Below are 20,646 nucleotides of genomic sequence, written 5' to 3'. Positions count from 1 at the left end.
TGCTTGACCTAAGGATTAACACAATCAGCTCAACATGACTGGAAATGACGAGATGCTGGTCAAACACACAAAGAACTTCAAATGGAGAGAAAAAAGGGACTTTACGAGCACAACGGTAGTCAGGGTGTTTCCAGTTTGTGCAAGTGCATATACTCTAACGATGCCAATCCAATACTGTGTCAAATTAGCCCAATAATCATAGCTGTGACTGGATTCTAGAACTGTCAGACAAAAACAGCAGGTCTGAAGGAAGACAAAGACAAACAACTGACTGGTCACGTGACAAAGCAAACGTCGTTTACGATGGCCCAACATGCCAATTAGAGGGAATTTTCACAGGTAAACAAAATAACAATAGAGCCATAGATACCTTTAGAAAAGGGCTATTTAATCAGGATATTTCCTTGGGATCTTTTCCAAGATAAAATAATCTGGAAATAAGTATTTTCCTAGTTTCCTGTTTTGATCATATGTAATTCTATCCATGTACAGAATTGATAGGCTTTAATAATCTGTACAGGAAGAATTAAGAAGTAAGAAACCAAGGTTGGAGACATGCTTCAGCAGTTAAGAGCACTGCCTGGCTGCTCTTCCAGAGGACCTGTGTTCAATTCCCAGCACCCACATGGCAGCTCACAACTGGCTGTAACTCTAAGATCTGACACCTTCACACAGATATATACATGAAGGCAAAACACATAAAATAAAACACAAAAACAAAACACATGCAGGCAATGTACATAAAATAAAAATAAATAAATTAAAAACAAGGAGCTAAAATCACTTTGTGTTGATTCTTAGAGAACTGAAATGAACAGTCAACAAAGTCGAACTCATTTTGGAAGATTCCCAGATATCCTGGCAAGATGTAAAAGGGCTTCAGAAACAGAGTAAGTTTCTCCATTTCTTTTCCAATTGAAATTGTGGAGTTTGGAAGAAAAGAAAACAAAACAAAAAACACACCAACAGCTGACTCTGTTGATGGTCCCTGAACTCTCAGCTGTCCATACCAAAGAGCAGCCTCAAACACCAGGAGAAAACAGGCCTCAGGGGAGATGCTACAGGACCTAGACTTCAAAGCAATTCAGGAGAGGTAAAAGATCCAGAAAGATTCCTGGTGGTGGGGTGGTAGTGTGCTGGTCTTGGGGACCAGTGTCTATTCCAACAAAACCACACACAGAGCTGCACATGGAAGGCCTGGCACAAGGGGACTTGAGTGCCACTTGGACAAAGGAAAGCCACACTTCACGCCAAAGAAAGAAGGGCACAAATAAATGGGTCTGGGTAGGCACCAGGCTCTGGGAAGTCATATAGGTGTGCACAGCAGCCAGGTAAGGTGTGCCAACGTGAAGGTAACAGAACAGGAAGACAGGTGGTACCGCGAAGTCATAGGAAGTCACAGGAAGACATAGAGCCTGATTGGTTTTGGGTGACCAGACAAGTTTGCTGGGAATTTCAACCTGGTAACAGTTCAGCTGCCTCTGGTTTCCATGCTATGCTGTTAACCTGTCTTTTTGGAAAACCAAGGACAGAAGCCAGGAATGCAGCTTAGTGACACAGCGTTTGTGGGAAGACAAACGGCACGTGCTCTGCCACCTGGAATGCCAAGCAGACCTGACGGTGATCTGGGGAGGAAACAGGTGAAGACATACACAGACTGTGGACTGCAGGAAGACCACTTCAAACATGCAGAGAGAAAACAACAAACAAGCACAGAAATCAACAAGGCACAGGACAACAGATCCCAAGGAAAGGGATCTATTAGGAAAGGTCCTCCTGAAAGGAAGAGGCGAGAGCCACACCTACCGTCTGTGAAGGAGTACACGCACCGTAGGTGGAGGACGCTGACTAAAGGCATGTCAGCAGCAATGTCTAGCATGTTCGCAATAAGCTAGCCTATCAAAAGAGAAGGCTAGCACATCACGGAGGGGCCTTCTCACTGCTCCCCAATGAGGAATGTGTCTACAACCTGGGCAGGGCAGGCATGAAGCTCATGGGAACAGCAAGAAAGACCATTCTCTATGCCTGCAGGAGCCTTCTCTCAGAGAGAGATGAGCAAAGATCTTTCTTCTCCTCAGATATCTGGTAAGCCGGCAACCAGGACAGCGCAGACATAACAGACTGCAGCTTCATCAAAACACTTGAAACAGTTGATTTAGACGTGAAAAAAGAAGGAAAAGGAATCCATGTGTTGAGTTTAAATTTTTTGGCCATTTTTCTCTCCTTTGTACAGTTGTATTGCTTATTATACAACATGTAACAAGAAAATTAATTATATGGACTCAGATTATTGATACAAAAGTAAAAGAGATGATGAGACTGCCTAACTTTTGTACAGTCTAGTCAGTCACCACAGCACGGATCCTGATTCTGGAGAAACAGAGTGGGAAGACGTGGCTTTCAAACTTCATGAGAGAATGCTTTACCCACGGGAGCGGTAGCAGTGTTTGTCTCCTGGCAGGTCTCGTGGGTGACAGATTCTGACACGGCTGCTTTACTTAGGATGCTGACCAAGTTAAATGTGTTCAGAGGAGCAGTGGAATGGGGGAGGGGCATAACACCACAGAAACAGCAGAAGGATCAGGGCAGCTTCTCCTGAGTAGAAAACTAGGAAACCAATGGTCTCATATACAAAATCACCAGAACGAGCAGGAGACTGACTTCATGCTCAGTAAAGGAGACACCGTCTGATGGGAATGGCTGAGCTGCCCACTGCCGGAAGGTCAGAAATAGATGTGGCATGCAGACTGCCCAAAGTAAAAGAATGCAGATGGGCTCTCCGGGATTTGAAGGAATCGCCATCTCTTGATTTCGGCCCCACTTCTGTCTCTTTCAGAAGACTCTCGAGGGAGAGGCAGACTGACATCTAGGAGTGGACTAGTAGGGGACAGGCTGTATGAGGGCCAGATGGGTGTGCCACACTCAGAAAGAGGGCAGGGACACTGTGCAGCCCACACTTAGGGGCCGCCGTCACAGGGCGCACTGCCGCTCAGAAGCCTCTGTGACTCAGTCACCCTAACCTGATTAGTCAGGCTGTTCTGAAATGCTCTCATGGATACTCAGCTTGTCTCAAGGAGCTTTACTGTGAAACAAGCCTACATTTCTTTTGGGAAAACATTTTTTAGATTCTTCTTTTGGAAACTAATCAGCAAACTTACTCAGAACGTAATGAATTGTGCACTGACTCAAAGGACCGTATGGCCAGAGGAAAGATAATACTGTCGTCTTGTATAATACTCCCTTCACCCCTGATAGTTCCAAGATTCCTGGAGAAAAAGACATGTATTGTGTCCAGGACACTTCGAGGATTGGTGTTTGTGTTCTCACTTGAATTTGCACAACCTACAAACACTGACTTTCCTTTCTTTCCCCCCTTTTAATAGACGAAAACAGGCCAGGCGGCGGTGGCGCACGCCTTTAATCCCAGCGCTCGGGAGGCAGAGGCAGGCGGATCTCTGAGTTCGAGGCCAGCCTCACCTACAGGAGCTAATTCCAGGACAGGCTCCAAAGCCTGTCTCGAAAACCAAAACAAACAAAAAATGAGAGAGAGAGAGAGAGAGAGAGAGAGAGAGAGAGAGAGAGAGAGAGAGAGAGAGAGAGAGAGAGAGAGAAGAGAATAAGCCCCATTACTGAAGAAACACCAAAGCAGCTACACTGAACCCAACTTCCATGTCTCCTCAACTCCTGGAGACTATTTCCTCTAAAGAGAGGGAAGCCAGAAGAAGACCCTGCTAGAAAGTTGCAGTTAGGTTTAAGAAAGCCCAGCTTAGTGCTGAGAACTCACAATATCCCCTCTGGGCTGTGGTTCGTCAGGACGGCCTGGCTGCCAGGCTGAAGTGCTCATTCGCTCAGGACAAAGGTGCTGTAATGGTGTGGATGGTAACAGGGAAGGCTGCCAAACTGGGGTTATAACCTTACTGGCCAGACCTTCCACCATAAAATTTTCTTAGAATGAAAGTATGACAAATGTTTCCTTCATGATAGCATTTAAAAAGTCTAGGAACAAATTTAACCAGGGAAGTACAAGATCTTTACAAAAAAAAAAAAATTAAGACGTTGAGACAAGAAACTGAAGAAGACAACAGAGGGTGGAAAGCTCCCCATGCTCCCAGACTGGCAAACGTCACACTGGGAATTTGGGTACGTGACCTAAGTAGTCCACAGACTCAATGCAGTACCCATCAGGATCCGATGACATTCTCCACAGAGCCAGACAAAATAATCCTGCAATGTGTACGGAAACACGAAAGACCACAGACGGCCAGAAGAACCTATCTGGAACACAACTGGACCATCACATCACATGATCTCCAACTGCACCACAGAGGCACAGGGACAAAAACAGCACGGTACCAGACAGAGAGACACATATGTAGACCAGTGGAATTCAAGTCTCAGAGATAACCTCAACACAGCTAAGGATACCCAGCTTTTGATAAAGGTATCAACAACGTGAACTGGCAAAAAGACAGCTTACTCAATAAATGATGCTGGGAAAACTGGATATCCAACTGCAGAAGCATGAAATTAGATCTACATCTCCTGCCCTGTACATATACAAATTAATCAAACTTAATCAAAGATCTTAAAGTATATAAAAAAAGATACATTTGCTGCAAAAGAAAAAAATCTTTAGTAGTCATGTATTTCTTCTCTCAACATTAGGCTGAGCTAGGGGAACTCTGCTGAAGACAGGAAGGATTGTAGGAGCCAGAGGGGTCAAGGACATCACAGGAAAAACCACAGAAACAACTAACCTGACTCATAGGAACTCACAGAGTCTGAATCAACACCAGAGAGCCTACAAGGGACTGACCTAGGCCCTCTCTATATATGTGACAGTTGTACACTTGGTCTATTTGTGGGACTCCTGACAATGGGAGCAAAGGCTGTTCCTAATGCTTTGGCTGGCTCTTGGGAACCCATTCCTCATACAGACTTAATACAAGGGAGGTGCTTCATCTTACTGCAGCTTGCTATGCCATGTTTTGTTGATACCATAGGAAGCCTGCCCCTTTCTGAAGAGAAACAGAGAGGAGTGTATTGAGGTGGGCAGAGGTATGTTGGGGAGAGGGAATGGGAGGAGAGGAGAGAAGGAAAACTGTGGTCAGGATATAAAAACAAATAAGATCACTAAATTTAAAAAGATTATTAAGTACAGACTTTGTGTTACTCAGGGCACCTCTGTCTCCATCCTTCCCTCCTTACCGAGGACATCGCTGGTGGCCATGATGTCACATGTGTACATAGCTGCCATCAGGCGCTGAGGCTTCACCTGCAGAGCATAGCGACATGCTTCTTTCATGGTGGCAATTAGCTGCCCTGAGAAGGGTCCGTAGCAGTCAGTGACTGGGGACTCTCCTCTTGTGGAAGTCTCTTCAGAGTGGCCATCTTGTTGCTCTTGGTTTTCACCTCCATCGGGGCAGGTTTTACCTTCTTCCTGTCCCTCTCCTGTCAGATCACACTCTTCTTGGCTCTGTTTATCACTTGATCCTTGTTCTGCACATTTATTTAGTTCCCACTTCTCTAGAAAAAAACAGACACCCATGAGGGGCTCCTCACACATGGGGCCAGAGAGGGTTGCTAGCTGGAAGCCACTCACAATGCTGTTGCCAAAGTCTCGGAATCTACTGGCTTCTTTTGAGTCTCTGCCAGCTGGGCCAGACCATACAAAGTTCTGGAAATCTTCACTTCTACTGACAAGTATGTTGGGCCCACATTTTCTTGGGCCAAATGACCAGATTTGGTCAACGGTGTTCCTCCATTTTCTACCTGTTAGGTGGTGCTCGAGTTTGCCTTTGAACTCCCAAATCTTCTCTTGGGTCTTCTGGTGAAGCGCCTGGGTATTTCTGCCCTCATTCAAAGAGGAGGTCAAAAGTTCCATGGAACGAATCAAGTTGCTGTTTTCCTCTAGGATCTGAGTGACCTCTTCCGGAAGGGGTACGGCCCGAACACTGAGAGTGGCTAGTTTATTGGGCGTCGTTATGGTGATCAGCCCGTCAGGGTCAACATGGATGCCCTCTGGAATTTTGCTTTGCTCTTCCTTTGCTTGGTGTATGACAGCCACTTTTTGCTGTCTGCCTATCTCTTCATTGACCATGTCAACTTTGGGAGGCTTTGTGATTGTCTCTCTGAACGGAATAATGGGTTCGGATACACTGATGTGAATCTTTGCAAACCTATTAAATCAAAGAGAAATAGCAGGTGGTTAGAACCAGAGCCTTGCATCACACACGAAGACAGTGGAAAAACACAGAAAAATAAAAATCGTTTTGTATGCGAGGCCTATGATTTACATTCTATTTCAATTCCCAAAGTGCTTTGACTTCAGACTGAGAGACGAGATGGCCTCTGATGGGAACGGACCTCTGGGGAGCTCTCTGCTTGTGCTAGGAAGGCGCCTTGTTCATCCCCAAGACAAACAGACCATCTATTTAGATGCGATCCTTTCGAGTGGAAAATAATACAGCAACAGGATCTGACACACAACTTCTTTAAAACCAAAGCTGCCGGACCTGAGTCTGGAGCAGAAGAGCCCAGTGATTACAACTCTGAGCAGACAATCAGAGACTCGTGACAGTCGGAGCCAAGCTGCACAAGACGTTCCAAATTGACAAGGAGGCTCGCACAAAGCCGGAAGAGCCTGGGAGTTTGTCCAGACTAGCATGTCACCATGAACATCCTGCAGTGACAGAAAGCTGTCTGTCTTTTCTGTGAGGACTGAGCACTGGAAACGTGGTTAGTACAATAGAAGAAAAAGATGTCTATTTTTATTTAAATGTGAACAGTCACACTATGGCTGAGCATTGGGAATGTAACTAGTACCACTGAGCAGCTGAATTTCCAATTTCACTGCATTTTAACCAGCATTATTTACACAGCTTCGCACGGTCCCATAGCTTCACATAGGTAGGGTCTGCAGTACTGAATAGCACAGGGCTCAAATCCTAGTCTGGCGCAGAGTTCAGAAAGCACCCTTTCCATATAGTATGGGGCTTAGTGTCTTCTTGTCAGCTCTAAGATCACCCAGGGCAGAGCCTGGAAACCGTCACGGACCAATCTTCTGCCACTGCAGAAATGGACAATCTTTCTTTCAGTCTCATTTTCTGTTTTTGCGATTGTCAGTTCACGTTACAGCTTTGGGACGGTCTCCCTCTGCATGTGCGTGTGCAGTGCACGCATGTACAAATACATTATATTGCTGGTTTTGCATCTCAGAATGACGCCTTCTCTGGGAAACTTATTCCATAAGGAAACTGAATGCTGGCAATTCATCCTAGGTTTCCTTCTGCTTTAACATTTTATAAATATGACCCAAGTACTTTATTTTGTGTTTTTTGATAAATTTGAAAATTCAATAAACGGATTGTTTAAATAAAATGATATTCAAATAGATTTCAGCATATATATAACCAGAAACAGACTATAATGCATAGAAGAAGAAAAAAAGGCATGAGAAAATGTTATTTTCACTAAGGGCTGTGGCTCTACCAGTAAGGGCTTTCTCTTTCAAGGATGAGCTTACGTCAAGTCTGTGTCTGCTCCAGGGCACTCAAGACAGGTGCCTACCAGACACTGTACAGAGTATACACAAATGAACTATAGTTCAACCTCACCAAATAATTCAGATGGAAAAAAGAGATAAAATAACAATGAAAAGTATTAAGAAATTCATGTACATTTTATTTTGTGATGTTATTTACTACACTGCGCTATTATGCCAAGTGCTGTAGGAAGGTGTTATTCCTTAATAGACACTAATACAATCCTCATTGTGCAGAAGAGAAAACCAGGGAAGTGTGTGTGTGTGTGTGTGTGTGTGTGTGTGTATGTGTGTTATTCAAGTGGATGGAGACTGGAGAATCTAGGCTCTGAATCTTGGTCTGACTTTAGAGTTCACACTCTCCACAATCATAGTGCAGTAAAAAGTTGAGTCTCAAAGCATGTTAAAGCAAAAATTCACAATGGCAGATGATTTTGATTATAGGTTATGTAAAATAGTTTGTATGAGGTAAATATTATTAAAATTATATAATACAATATATGCTAAAATGTCAACGTAATCTATATAATCATTATTTAAAATGACGGGCATTCAATACTTATTCTTTGTTTAAAAAATATTTAGGAATCTTAAAAATAATAAATGAACTTTAAAAATAAATCTTAGAAACAATAAATGGCCATTGCCTGGCTCCAAATAGCCAAATCAGTCTTTCCTTAAGCGTGTGGTTTTCCCCACTTCCCACTCTGCGGATCTAGTTTATTACTGGATCGGTTCTAGCCGGTCCATCTCGCTGTGAGCAGCTGGGCCGAACAGTGGGACACCCGGGTCGAGCAGCCTACACCACCAGTGTCGGCGCCTGCCCAGAGCAAGCTTCATTCCTCTCCACGCAGGCTCAGGAGCTACTGAAATAGTACTATTGAAAATCCAAACCACTCGTTGTTTCATGTTATTAGATTAAAAAAAAAAAAAGCCAAATTCATGTCAGAGCTCCTTGACTACTTATGAAAAGCATTTACATTTTCATGTGGCTAGGTAACAATTAGCTGGCACTTTGGCCAAAACAAAACACAAACAAACAAAAAGTCCCAAACAACGTCATGATAAAATTCCTTGTTTTAAGAATTCTTACAGGCTTTTTAGAGTGACTTATTTCCACTGGTGTTTAATAAACATGTTATGCAAGGATGCAGGCCAGGCACATGCTTTGTAGCAGAGAAAACTTCAAATTCATCAGTTAACTGTTGGAGGGTGGGTGGGTACAAAGAGAATGAAATTACTGTTAGTGTTTTTTTTTCTTAAGGAAAAACCCTGTGAGTTCCAGCCGTATTTCCAAAAAGTCTGTAAGGCTGTGATCGACAGAAATCATTTTACTGTTTTAAAGATGTTTTCATTTTGCAGGTTTTAAAAAAGGTTTATTTTTTATTTATGTGTATGTGTGCGTGTGCCTGTGTGAGTTTATGTGCATTATGTGTGTGCAGGTGACCAGGAAGGCCAGTGGGCATCAGATTCCTGGAACTGGGAGCTGCCTGAAGATGGGTCCTCTGCAAGAGCAGTTGGTGTCAGTATAGGACCTGAGTTCGATACCCACCACCCACATGAAAAAAGAAAGCCAGTGTGGTGGCTCAGTGCTGAGGAGAAAGACAGCTGGACGCCGTGACTGATGGTCAGTCAAGTCCAGCTGGGAGGCTCAGTATCTGAGGAAAACCACACAAGGCCTCTGCATGCTCACATGCATACATGAATGCACTCCCCACACAGATGGACATACAAAACAATAAAATGGAAGCACAGATATTAAATAAATAGAAAAATCACAGGAATGGAAAAATAAGTTTTAAAACCACTAAAGAATATATGCTTATATACTTCAAGAAAGCCAATTGCAAAACTACTGAAACAGAATACATCAATAAGATTATAATGTTACCTTTTATTATAAAGTAACACAGAAACTAAGAACTACTCTGGATTTCTGAGGTTTCAAGGAGTCTGCTATAGAAAAGCTCATATGATTAAAGACATTCCAGGCTGTGGAGGGAAGTGTGCAGCAGCCAAACCCCAGGCACCAGGAGCAGTGGATCGGTAAATCCTGGCAATGCAGAACCTGATGTTACTTATAGAAGATAGACAGAGACAGACGGATGGATGGATAGACAGACAGACAGGTAGGTAGGTAGATAGAAAGACAGACAGACAGACAGACAGATAAACAAAAAGGTACAGCAGGCTTCTACTACATCTGTGACTGTGCTTCCAGTGGGTTCTTGCTCCATCTACTTTGTACCTAAGATCCGGATGCTAAGAACTGACAGTTCCTCTGGCGTAGGGCCAATAGCTGACCCTTCACATCTCCCTCTTCTGGATACAAACCATGGATTGGTAAAAAAAGTTGAATTAAGAGGCATGCCCCATGGAAACTAAATCCTAGAAGGCTATTAATGTTCTTAATAAAACTGTGAAATATACTAGTCACAAAGACCAGCATACAAGGATCTACTCATCTGTAATCATCTGGCTCGATGTGAACACCCACGCAAACAACTGCCCAGGCTAAAAGAGTTTCTGAAGCCATAAGAAGGAACCTCCCTATCTCTTCCAAATCCCTCCCAGGCAACCAAAACCTTTCACTGTAACCTGCCCCGCTCTTCCGCTTTTACAAGTTAAATCCAAACACCTAAACTCTACAGTATGTTCACATAATGACTTACACATGACCTTCTGAGAGAAATTTCCATCAGATTTACATTGCAGAGTTCACAAGCAGTCTATCCTAATCACCTATGTATTTATAAAGTAAGATTGTTGCTTTGATATGTGCTTAAAATAAAATATATATGAAAATGTTTGATGACTTAAGCTAAATGCAAAATTATTCAATTTTATTTGTATGAATTCATGTCAGTTTACAGCTTTTAAATTTAAATTTATGATTCAATAGCAGTTTTATGTCTGAATTGAGTGCACTGTGCTTCTCTTCCAAAATGAAGCACTGTCTTAGTTTGACCTGTTTGGGAAACATTAGCACATCTCACTGATTTTAGAACAATCATTTCTACGTCTCTAGCACTTGAATCTGACCTTTCTCTTAAGTCATCCAAACAGCGCTGAAGGTGGACCTCCCCCGCTGTGACCAAAACATGCTCTCCTGTTTCCTGAATTAAAACCTGGACACAGGGATCAGCTTGATTTAGCAGCTTCATTCCTTTCACAAGCTGAGGCATTTCACCTAGACGACAAGATGAAACAAATTAACAGCGACATAAGAACCAATGTGATCTAGAGACAATGGCAGTGGCCACTGACAGGAGCAGTACAATGAAACCTTCTTGTAACTGACTTGTACAGACAGGGAGCTAGGAAAGGACCCACATGGGCTTATCATTAAGACGCCAAAGGTAACTTACACAGTTTACATCTCTTCATCCAGTTCTTAGCAGATACAAACTATCATCACCACGCCAGTGAATGCATGTCTGCCTTATTAGTAACACATACATTACAGATCTAGAAACAGAGCAATATCCTTCAACAGTACATACAAAATTAAAACAGATACACAAAACGTTTACGATGACATTTGAGAACTACTAGAACCTTCAAATTAAATGAACAATTTGTAAGTCAGGGTTGGTGACACAGACCTACAATCCCAGTAACTCGGGGCGAAGGCAGGAGAATCTCGGCTTCAAGGTTTGCTGTGCTACAGAATAAATTCAAAGACAACCTTTAGTGAGACCGTCCCAAAATAAAAACAGTAAGTAACAGGGTGGATTAGAGGTGTATTTCAGGGGCAGCATGCCTATCTGCTGTGTAAAAGGTCCAGAGTTTAACTCTGAGTACTAAGAGAAACAAAAGAAAGCAAGACAACCCTACTTGTGAAAACACTTGTTAGAAGTGTGGGGTTCAGGATCTGCAGTAACTAGCTGCTACACCCTTCTGCACTCCGTTCTGTGTGTGCCTGGGACATATCTGCTTCTACTCCTTAATACATGGAGCTGAGTTGAGGGCACAGATGGGGACTGAGATCTGTATTTGGGGTTTGTGGTTTGCTGTCACTCTGCCTTCAAGGCAGGCCAGTGCAAGTCTCTTAGGACATTTTTATACAGCACTGCTTTGATTCAACAGTTTGCTTCACAGTCCTTCGGTGCTCAACTTTCAACACACAAAAGCATAGCAGCTTTCTGCAAGGCAGAAAAGCCTTACAGAAGTTTGTTAATTAAAGGACAGGGAGAGACTATAAGACCTTCAATGCTGATTCACTTTTGAACTAAAGTTCTAAAAATAACTACCACTATTTATAGTGTTAAGATGCCAGACAAGCATTTCAGAATCGGGCATCATAGAAGGAGATAGATTAATGTCCTCATTGTGGAGATGAGGACACAGCTGGAGAAAGTGAAAGAATGTGTGTCCAAGGTCACCAGCAATGATGTGCCAGAAGCTGGTTCTGACACTGGCTGGAGAGCCTTGGAGCACAGGCTCTATCCGTAGACAGCACAGCCCAGGACTAGCTGGTTGTAAGCCACCCCAGAGTATGGGGAATCCCAATAGGTACCTTCTTATGCCCCTTTCACTGTTTTGTGGCTTCCTTTTGCTTATATAGCTAGATTTGATAGTGTTGGCTTGATTGTCAGAGAATTTGAAACCTGTGTAGGATTGCTACACAGACACTAGTAACACAACACTGGAAAGCAGCATTAACAGGGAGACAAAGCTTGTCTTTAGCTCTCTGTCCGCTGAATGACAAAGTCTGACCTAAAAACACTGTCTCTGTTCTTGCACCCTTAAAATCCGTTCCTAAGCCAAAGGCGATGGTTTAAGAATAAGGAAAAAAAAACAGTTTTAATGAAATTTGAGACTTGGTGACAACATTGAAATCAGGGATTTGAAAATGTTTCTGGTAGTCATTCTGTGGCCACAAACACTCCATACATTAACCTTTTAAAATCTGGAGGGTGATTTTCTTCCCTCAATTTAAAAATCTTATAAATGGACAGTTCACTCACGACACAAAACAGACACTAAGGACTGTATGAGAAAGGAGATGTGTATTTTCTCATCAAGAACTTGGTGTAACTGATAAATGCTCTAAAACAACACCAGGATTCAGTGCGGCTGTCAGCGAGGCACTTCTTCCTCAGCAACACTGCCAACAGCCATTCAAGTCAAGTGTCGCAATAACGGAGCCTGGGAGACACCTTTCAACAGCAACCGTACAGTGTGCCAAGCCAAGCGCTCTGTCCAGCAGCCAGCCTTGCAGGGGACTCACCCATCCTGGCACCCTGATATTCAGCTCCACTACAGTGCTCCCTGAGGGTGACGGTGACATCCAACAACAGAACACCGTGGAAATGGTGATGTGTGGCTGCCAGAGCCAGCTCCAGACTGAAGTCAGTCACTGCCTCTGCTGCAGGACACTTGGGACAAAGGGGTCATGGCCCACGGAAGGATGAGTATAATACAGCAGAGCCAAGAGCAAACAGAGTCCGCACAGTCTCAGGACTCTGGGGCATGGGGACAGCAGGAAGCAAAGGTTCTTAGACATTCTGAACACAAAATGAGAAGCTGGACAGACAAAGAGTACAATGGTCCAAAACTGAAATATCCAAATGGGCGCTTCACAGATAAAATCAAGAACAAGTAGTCTGCAACAAGAACAGCGTACTTTATGGGTAAATAGCAACTTTTTTTTAAAAAAAAATTAAAATGAAAATTGTGTGCCACTTTCAAATGTTTCAATTTAGATTTTAGAACTCAGAAAATTTTATATCAATGGGAAAATGCACTTTGGCCTCCAGGTGGATAACTGTAAACATTTTCTTTAGCTACCTTATTTTAGACAGAGTAAAAGAAATGAATGCCATTCAGAACACGCCACGGACAGGAAAGAAGCCAGGTACCGCGCAGGATCCCTCACGTCAGGGAGGATATATGGCAGCTCATAGGCACCTGTATCTCCTGGAGGATGACGCCGGCCTCTTCAAGCATCCACACACACGTGCGTGCACACAAATGGAGACACACTTACACATAAATTAAAAAAAAAATCTAAAAGGGGGATTTGGTAAATATCTGATAATATAAAATGTTCTAATATTTCAACAGGAAATTTCTAAAAGGCTGTTTTGGGTACCACTTTGTGCTATGTTACCCAGGCTAAATTGAAGGTCAGTAGAAGCAGCTTCTGGGTAACTGTAAATAATTCCAGGGACGATGATCAGCTAAGTCTGGCCTTATAACTTGAAGAGAGAAAAAGTTTTCAGGTTTCAGATCTGGGGAGAAGAAGGATGCACAGGTACAGATGTCATGAGGCCATCCCACAATTCCTTTAGCAGAAAACTGCCTTTCACAGACTTGCTCTACCATCTCTTAAGGAGGGTCTGCAGCTTCTTCACTGACCATTACCAGGCGCCAGGAACAGCTAGATCACAGGGGGGCAAATAAATACACATATTAAAAAGGTGAAGCCAGCTGGGTGTGGAGGTGTACACTCTTAATCCTAGCACTCAGGAGACAAAGGCAGGGCAGACCTCTGAGTCTGAGGCCAGTCTGGTTCCATACCAAGTTCCAGGCCAGCCAGAGCTACATAGAGCTCCTGTGTCAAAAACAAAACAGCAAACAAAACAAACAAACAAACAAACAAACAAAATCCACGGCAGCGTTAGTTATATGTTTCTAAAAACAGGGTCATCTTACTTGGGTGTTTTGGTTCAATAGCAACTCTCACAATAGGGGTGGCTTCAAAGTTGAGTGGAATAAACGGAGGGCAGGATGGCAGGCTGCACAAAGTCGCAGACTTCAGAACAAAGTCCTGGAGGCCTCCAATTCCTGCAGAGAGAAAAAGACCCATGGGATCAATGCAGAATGACTGATTCTGAACTTAAATTAGGAAAACAGCAGCACAGACATAGTGTGCATCCAGCACACTACCAAAGTGACAGGGAATGAGGTAGGCACGCACTGTTCGCTCATTTTTAACCTAGATAATACTACTCTTGTCAAAAATCCAGAAATTCTGGATGGGTGTGGTGGCACACACCTTTAGTTCCAGCACACTGGAAGCAGAGGCAGGCAGATCTTTGTGAGTTCCTGGTCTACACAGTGAGTTCCAGACTAGCCAGGGCTATATAGTAAGACCTTGTTCCAAAAAAACAAGCCCAAATATTGAAATTTGCTAGTTTTTCTTTTTCACATAGACAAATCAAGTTACATCAGGTTTAGTGAAAGCATATCTACACTGATAAAAGAAATGATCACTTTGAAGTTCCGTGTGTGTGTGTGTGTGTGTGTGTGTGTGTGTGTGTGTGTGTGTGTGGTAGGAGGCGCTTTTTTGTTCCCGACTGCTCAGCCCAGAAATAACACACAGAAACTGTATAAATTAAATCACGGATGGGTCCATTAGCTCTAGCTTCTTATTGACTAACTCTTCTATCTTAATTTAACCCATTTCTATTAATCTGTGTATCACCACATGGCTGTGGCTTACAAGCAAGTTTCTGGCATGTCTGTTCCTGGCGTCTCTTGACTCCGCCTTCTTTCTCAAAGCTTTCAGTAGTTTTCCCCACCTAGCTCCCAAGGCAGGTTTTTTTTTTTTTTTTTGACTAATTACCCAATAAAAGTGGCATACATATAGAAGGGCCTCCGACACCATGTACGTATGCTTTGTATGTACATGTTCACATGGCTATGTGTATATATGCTTGGGGGGGTGAATGGGTGCATGCACACAAGTATGCACATTCATGTGGATGCCAGAGGTAGACATCAAGTGTCTCCTTCAACTGCTTTCTGCCTTATTTTTGGAGACAGGGTCTTCTGTTGAACTCGAAGTCCACCAGCTGGCTAGAATGGCTGGTCTGTCTCCCTTCCCCAGCGCTGGGCTCACCCTTGGGTCTCATGTGGATGCTGGGACCCGAACTCAGTTCTTCAAGCTTTTACGGCAGGGACTTTCCAGGCCCCTCTTTTAGAAATTTTGTCTGAAAACAATGATTATTTCAAGTTCTAATTTGTAGTTTCTTTTAAAAATACATATTAATTTAATGACTATGAATCTCTGTTAAAGTAATCATTTTGCTAAATGTATATATGGACAAAGGGAATTCAGAAATCTATAGTGTGGCACGGCTATTGAGTATTTAGGCCCCTAGCTATTCTGAATTCTACTCCAGTTTTAAAGAGAATCATCCCTCTCCAGGCTCCTGATGGGTTGCATGAGACTCAGAAGGGTACCTATGGCCTCTGGATAGATTTGAGTACAGAGGGTATCTTATAGAGAGAGATGGAAGGACTTTCTGATCTCACATCCGGAGTCAGAGTGGACAGTGTTTTAGAACACATTAAGAAACGTGAGCAAGCGCCACTTGGAAGCCGTTGTGTTGAAATAGAAGACTGAGAAGGCTAAGTGGGAAGGAGGAGGTCATCCAGTCCAGTGCAGAAGCCAGTCTGGGGGAGGAAAGCTGAGGCAAGGGCTTTGGACACACGCTGGAACGGCAGCTCACGGGTTCGCTTTGTCTGACCACACTGGTAGAAACTGCTTTGATGTGCCAACAGGAATTCTTTCTGGTTCACCATCCCGTGAAGCCAGTTCCGCGTGCAAGGGAGAAAGCGTTTATTCTCTCATCAGCAAGCCTCTGCTCCACCTGCGCACATGTACGTGCTCCAGCACATCCCTGTGCCTGAACTCCCTACGACTACACACACTGGCCCAGCACCCAGGAGTGCCTGGCTGCAGCTTCCTGCTTCTCTCCCCATATCAGGATCTAACTGATTCTGGAGCTGGCAGACTCCAACAGGGCTACTAGAAATAGCCTCATCTCCAGGGAGGCCAGGCCTCAGGAAAACCCTGTAGTAAATATTCCCGTTCAGACCTCATTCATCCGCTTCTGACCTCTGACAGCGGCACTTCCTTCCTGCACACAGAGCACAGGGTTTCACTGGAGGACCAAATGATGCTCTTTCCTCTCCACCACAAGGGATGCGAGCTGCAGATGGCCAGCAGACCTCATCACTAGCTCACTGACTCCTGCTTTACCTTCTGCTCTTCCAGCAACCAAACCTGCTCAGATCTGCTGACATAACAAGGGCTCCTCACAACAGGAAAGAGTCAGTGCCATAGAATCCACAGCACAGGAAATGATCCAAAGAGCGTGAGACCTTTGTCAGCTGTGTGACAGGCTACCGATTTTATTTATTTTAAAATGTAATTTAAAGACACAGAAAAGGGACCATTCAGGGTTATCTGGGTAAATCACAGCAGAATGACTAAAAATTCTTAAAAAATGAAGAATTTCTTCATAGGACACAGGGCAACTTGTCTGTGCAGCTTGGTTTTTACACCAAACACAATCTGAAACAATTCTTTTTTGCCTTAAAAATAATGTCATTTAGTTCTAAATTTAGTTCTAAAAAAGAAAGAAGCCAGGCGGTGGTGGCGCACGCCTTTAATCCCAGCACTCGGGAGGCAGAGGCAGGCGGATCTCTGTGAGTTCGAGACCAGCCTGGTCTACAAGAGCTAGTTCCAGGACAGGCTCCAACGCTACAGAGAAACCCTGTCTCGAAAAACCAAAAAAAAAAAAAAAAAAAAAGAAAGAAAGAAAGAAAGAAAGAAAGAAAGAAAGAAAGAAAGAAAGAAAACAGCACACATATTATTTAATACCCTCCCATCCTTACACTGCTATTTTCTTCCTCCCACCTTCTCTCAGACACACACCTTCACACTATAACATTTAATAATTTCCCCCCCCAAAATCATTTTTTTCACTTCAGTCATTTCAGTCAATATTATAATTAGCCAGGCATGGAGCCGCTCCCCCCCAACCTGGCTCAGGAGGCTGAAGCAGGATGATTAGGAATTGGAGTCAGATTCTGCTACACAGACCACTTCTCAAGACAAACCCCAACCCTTACTATTTCCATCAGCTAGGACTTGTAAGGGTGGGGCCCACGCCCAAGGCGCCTTTTCAGAACCTCCGAAGTAGAGACTAGGTCCATGTGAAAAATCCCAAATGATGTGGGTATTGTTTTTTAGCCCCTATACTTATTTTCAAGCTTTAAGAAAAAAAAAAAAAAAAAACAACCCAAACGAACAGCAGAAAAAGACAGATGAAGGTATATGGCGATAAAAGCAGTTTAGGGAGCAAAAAAATTTCAGCTTGTTTATTTTCCCTTGTAACTGACTGAAGGTAAATGAGTCTGCACGCTAGCTGTACCTAGGACAGGATGACAGTTGCCAGAAGCAAGTAAGTGCCGAGTTCTTCAATGGGGCACAGAGTCCCTGGCTAGGCTCTATACCATTCATTTGATTCAATATTAATATTAAATTAATATTAATATAAAATTAATATAATTAATATAAAATATAATTAATATAAAATTAATATTAAATCAAATATTAATATTTTGTAATGTTAGCAGGCCATTTTTTTCCAGACTGTCCCTAATGCCCACTTTAAGAAGTAGCTCAGGCATAAACAATACATAAAAGATATATAAAAAGACCTGTCAGCAATACTTTACAGAGACTGAGAAGTGGGTTGGCTTTCTGTTACGTGGGTTGAGTCCATCCTGCAGGAGGCTGTCCTGCAGGCAGGAAGATGGTGAAGCTACCACTGAGAACTAATACTGCTTTTTGAAGACAAGCTAGTCGGCTGTCTGCACAGAAAACAGCACTGCCGTGTTATGGAAAATGTAGGTTTGTAAAGCTCTACTCCCTGGCTTACAGGGTTGCTGGGATTAAAATTTGTTGGGAAATATGCAGTTAACACTTTAGCTAGCAGCTGCTCCCTAAGGTTTAGCATTATCACAGCTAAAACCTCCAGCCCGCCCTTCCCACGCTGTGCAAGTCTGCTTCTCCAGAGTTTACGGTATCCACATAGCCTCAGGTCTGTTCAAGCACTTGGAGCCACTTTGGAAGTGACACAGGGACTTTCCTATTTTTAAGTATAGGTGCCTTAAGATTCAGGAGGCAAGACTACATTCTGCCCTATGCCCGATGTCATCAGGTACCCGAGGACCCACTCATCTGTCCCCAGCTTATGCTCCAGTTCTTCTTGTCACCCAGACTCAGCAGTTGGACTCAACTGCAGTGTGTTAGAGAACCCCACTTTCCAACCCTCATCATGAAGGTGGGGAGGCTGTGGAGGGAGCCCAGAAACATCAACACGCCGTTTCCAAGCCCACTTTGCCGGCACTGCCAAGGTTGACGGGTCTAGACTAGCTAAGGTGTTCAGAAGATTGCTTGGCTGTTAGGTGTGCTGAGCAGGCCCATGAAATCAACAGTCTGCCAGCCTCCTGATGGCCTCCTGCAACAATGACATCACGTCATTTTTCTTCTTCTCATTGGAACAACAAGCTAAAATTAGTGCATAAGCAGGTTACACTAAGCAGGAGACCCCTTCCTCAGAAGAGAAAACCAACACCTTAAAGAGTTATAAATTCTTAATTCTGGTGTATTTAAGAATAGGGAGGAAACGCCGGGCGGTGGTGGCGCACGCCTTTAATCCCAGCACTCGGGAGGCAGAGGCAGGCGGATCTCTGTGAGTTCGAGACCAGCCTGGTCTACAAGAGCTAGTTCCAGGACAGGCTCCAAAGCCACAGAGAAACCCTGTCTCGAAAAACCAAAAAAAAAAAAAAAAAAAAAAAAAAAAAGAATAGGGAGGAAACTGTCCATTGAGGTAAGAGTTATAACCATATCACCATGGATAGGGTTTCAATTTATGCCCAAGATGTGGTCACAAGGAGCCAGCTGAGTCCACTCTGTGGAAAACATACTAACCCAATGGAGTCTGGCCAACACGACCAGTCATGGGAGACCAGGACTTAGGGGAAGAGCCTGAAGTGGATGGCACCTGAGTGTGGCCTGGTAATGTGCCAAAGAAACGAGAGAGCACCTGAAAGAAGCTGTTCATCTTCTCCGTGACACCAGGACAGATAAGAGCTACACAGGCTGGCCCAGGAAAACAGGGTAGCATGACTTCAGAGGGACATCTGAAGCGATGCTCTCTACCAAATCACAAAGAGCCGTGAATGGTTGGTAAGCTGGCTGGATTAGGGACAGAGTTGGTGTCCCTGGATTAAGGACAAAGTTGGAGCTGTCCCTTGTGGCTTGTGAGAGACTGAGAAGATGAAGGGGAGGACAGGACAGAGTGCAGATCTGTAAAGGGACACTTTACAGTCTTCTAGGTGTGTGATCTCTTATTACTGTTTACATTATTCATTGTGCAATAAACATTTTAGCTTTACCTTTTTTTCTCCCTCTAAATATTTTTTTCTATAGTATGTTTTTGAGGTTTTTCTATTTGGTGTTCAAATTTCAAAGCTTAGAAAGCTGTGTTCAAAGAACTGATCGATAAGCATTCAAATTCCCCCAGCCTTCCAATAATATGAGTGTTAAGGGCAAGGATGCAAAACAGGCGCTGTCTAATGATTCTCTGAGGACTGAACTAATGTGAGCACTTCCTCTCCTCAGAGCGCTGAAGAACCGATGGACAAATGCACAGAAAAAAAGAATTTACAGCACGACGCGACCAGTGTTATAACAAGGCAAGTGCATTCTGTTTACAGAAAAGAGAAATCAAAAGGTTCTAGGCTTCCCTGAGAAACTGAAATAGAGAAGGAGACAGCCGTGCAGAGTGCGTGGGAGGGTGTTCTCAAGAGCTGAAACGGCACCATTGTAGGCCCAAGGGAGAATACAAGGTCCTTATTGACAGACGCAGTGTGGAGCTTGAGCTGGAGACATTTCACCCCTGCGCTCCCACTCTCTGGGACCTTGCAAATGCTATTAGTTCTTTTCTCCAGTCCCCATGCGCGCTTGTTATGTCTGATATGGAACCAAGGGATTTGAATCTAATCACAACTCTAACCCTGTGCAATAAACGAAGCAGTGGCAGCGATAATTATAAAGGTCACAGCGGCAGCTGTTGGGCTAACAGACAAGCTCATCAGGTTTTGAACTTACATTTGTCTACAATATGAACTGTATTAATCAATCACATGTATACACCAGAGTTACCGACAAAGAATAACAGATTTGCATTCACAACCCCACCCACCCATGGTCTCTGTGCCCTGTCCCACTGACCTAAACTTAGATTCTGCATGTAACACTTTGGTTTAGATAACAGTCTTCAGGATGAGTTTCA

General features: G+C 43.6%; 1 protein-coding gene across 2 annotated transcripts in view; it reads right to left on the bottom strand.

Annotated features, from left to right (window-relative positions):
• Positions 1 to 20,646, bottom strand: part of Efl1 (elongation factor like GTPase 1) — a 109,511-nt gene that overhangs the window by 10,029 nt on the left and 78,836 nt on the right. For both annotated transcript variants that reach the window (XM_038313715.2, XM_038313717.2), the window contains 3 exons: positions 14,204 to 14,335; positions 10,586 to 10,733; positions 5,209 to 6,179 (listed from right to left, as the gene is read on the bottom strand). In XM_038313715.2, the coding sequence (XP_038169643.1) occupies positions 5,209 to 6,179; positions 10,586 to 10,733; positions 14,204 to 14,335 (1,251 nt within the window). The remainder of the gene's footprint in view (positions 1 to 5,208; positions 6,180 to 10,585; positions 10,734 to 14,203; positions 14,336 to 20,646) is intronic.

This window comes from Arvicola amphibius, chromosome 12 (genome assembly GCF_903992535.2).
Source record: "Arvicola amphibius chromosome 12, mArvAmp1.2, whole genome shotgun sequence".
Classification (NCBI taxonomy): Eukaryota; Metazoa; Chordata; class Mammalia; order Rodentia; family Cricetidae; genus Arvicola; species Arvicola amphibius.
This window is presented reverse-complemented; position numbering and strand designations above follow the sequence as displayed.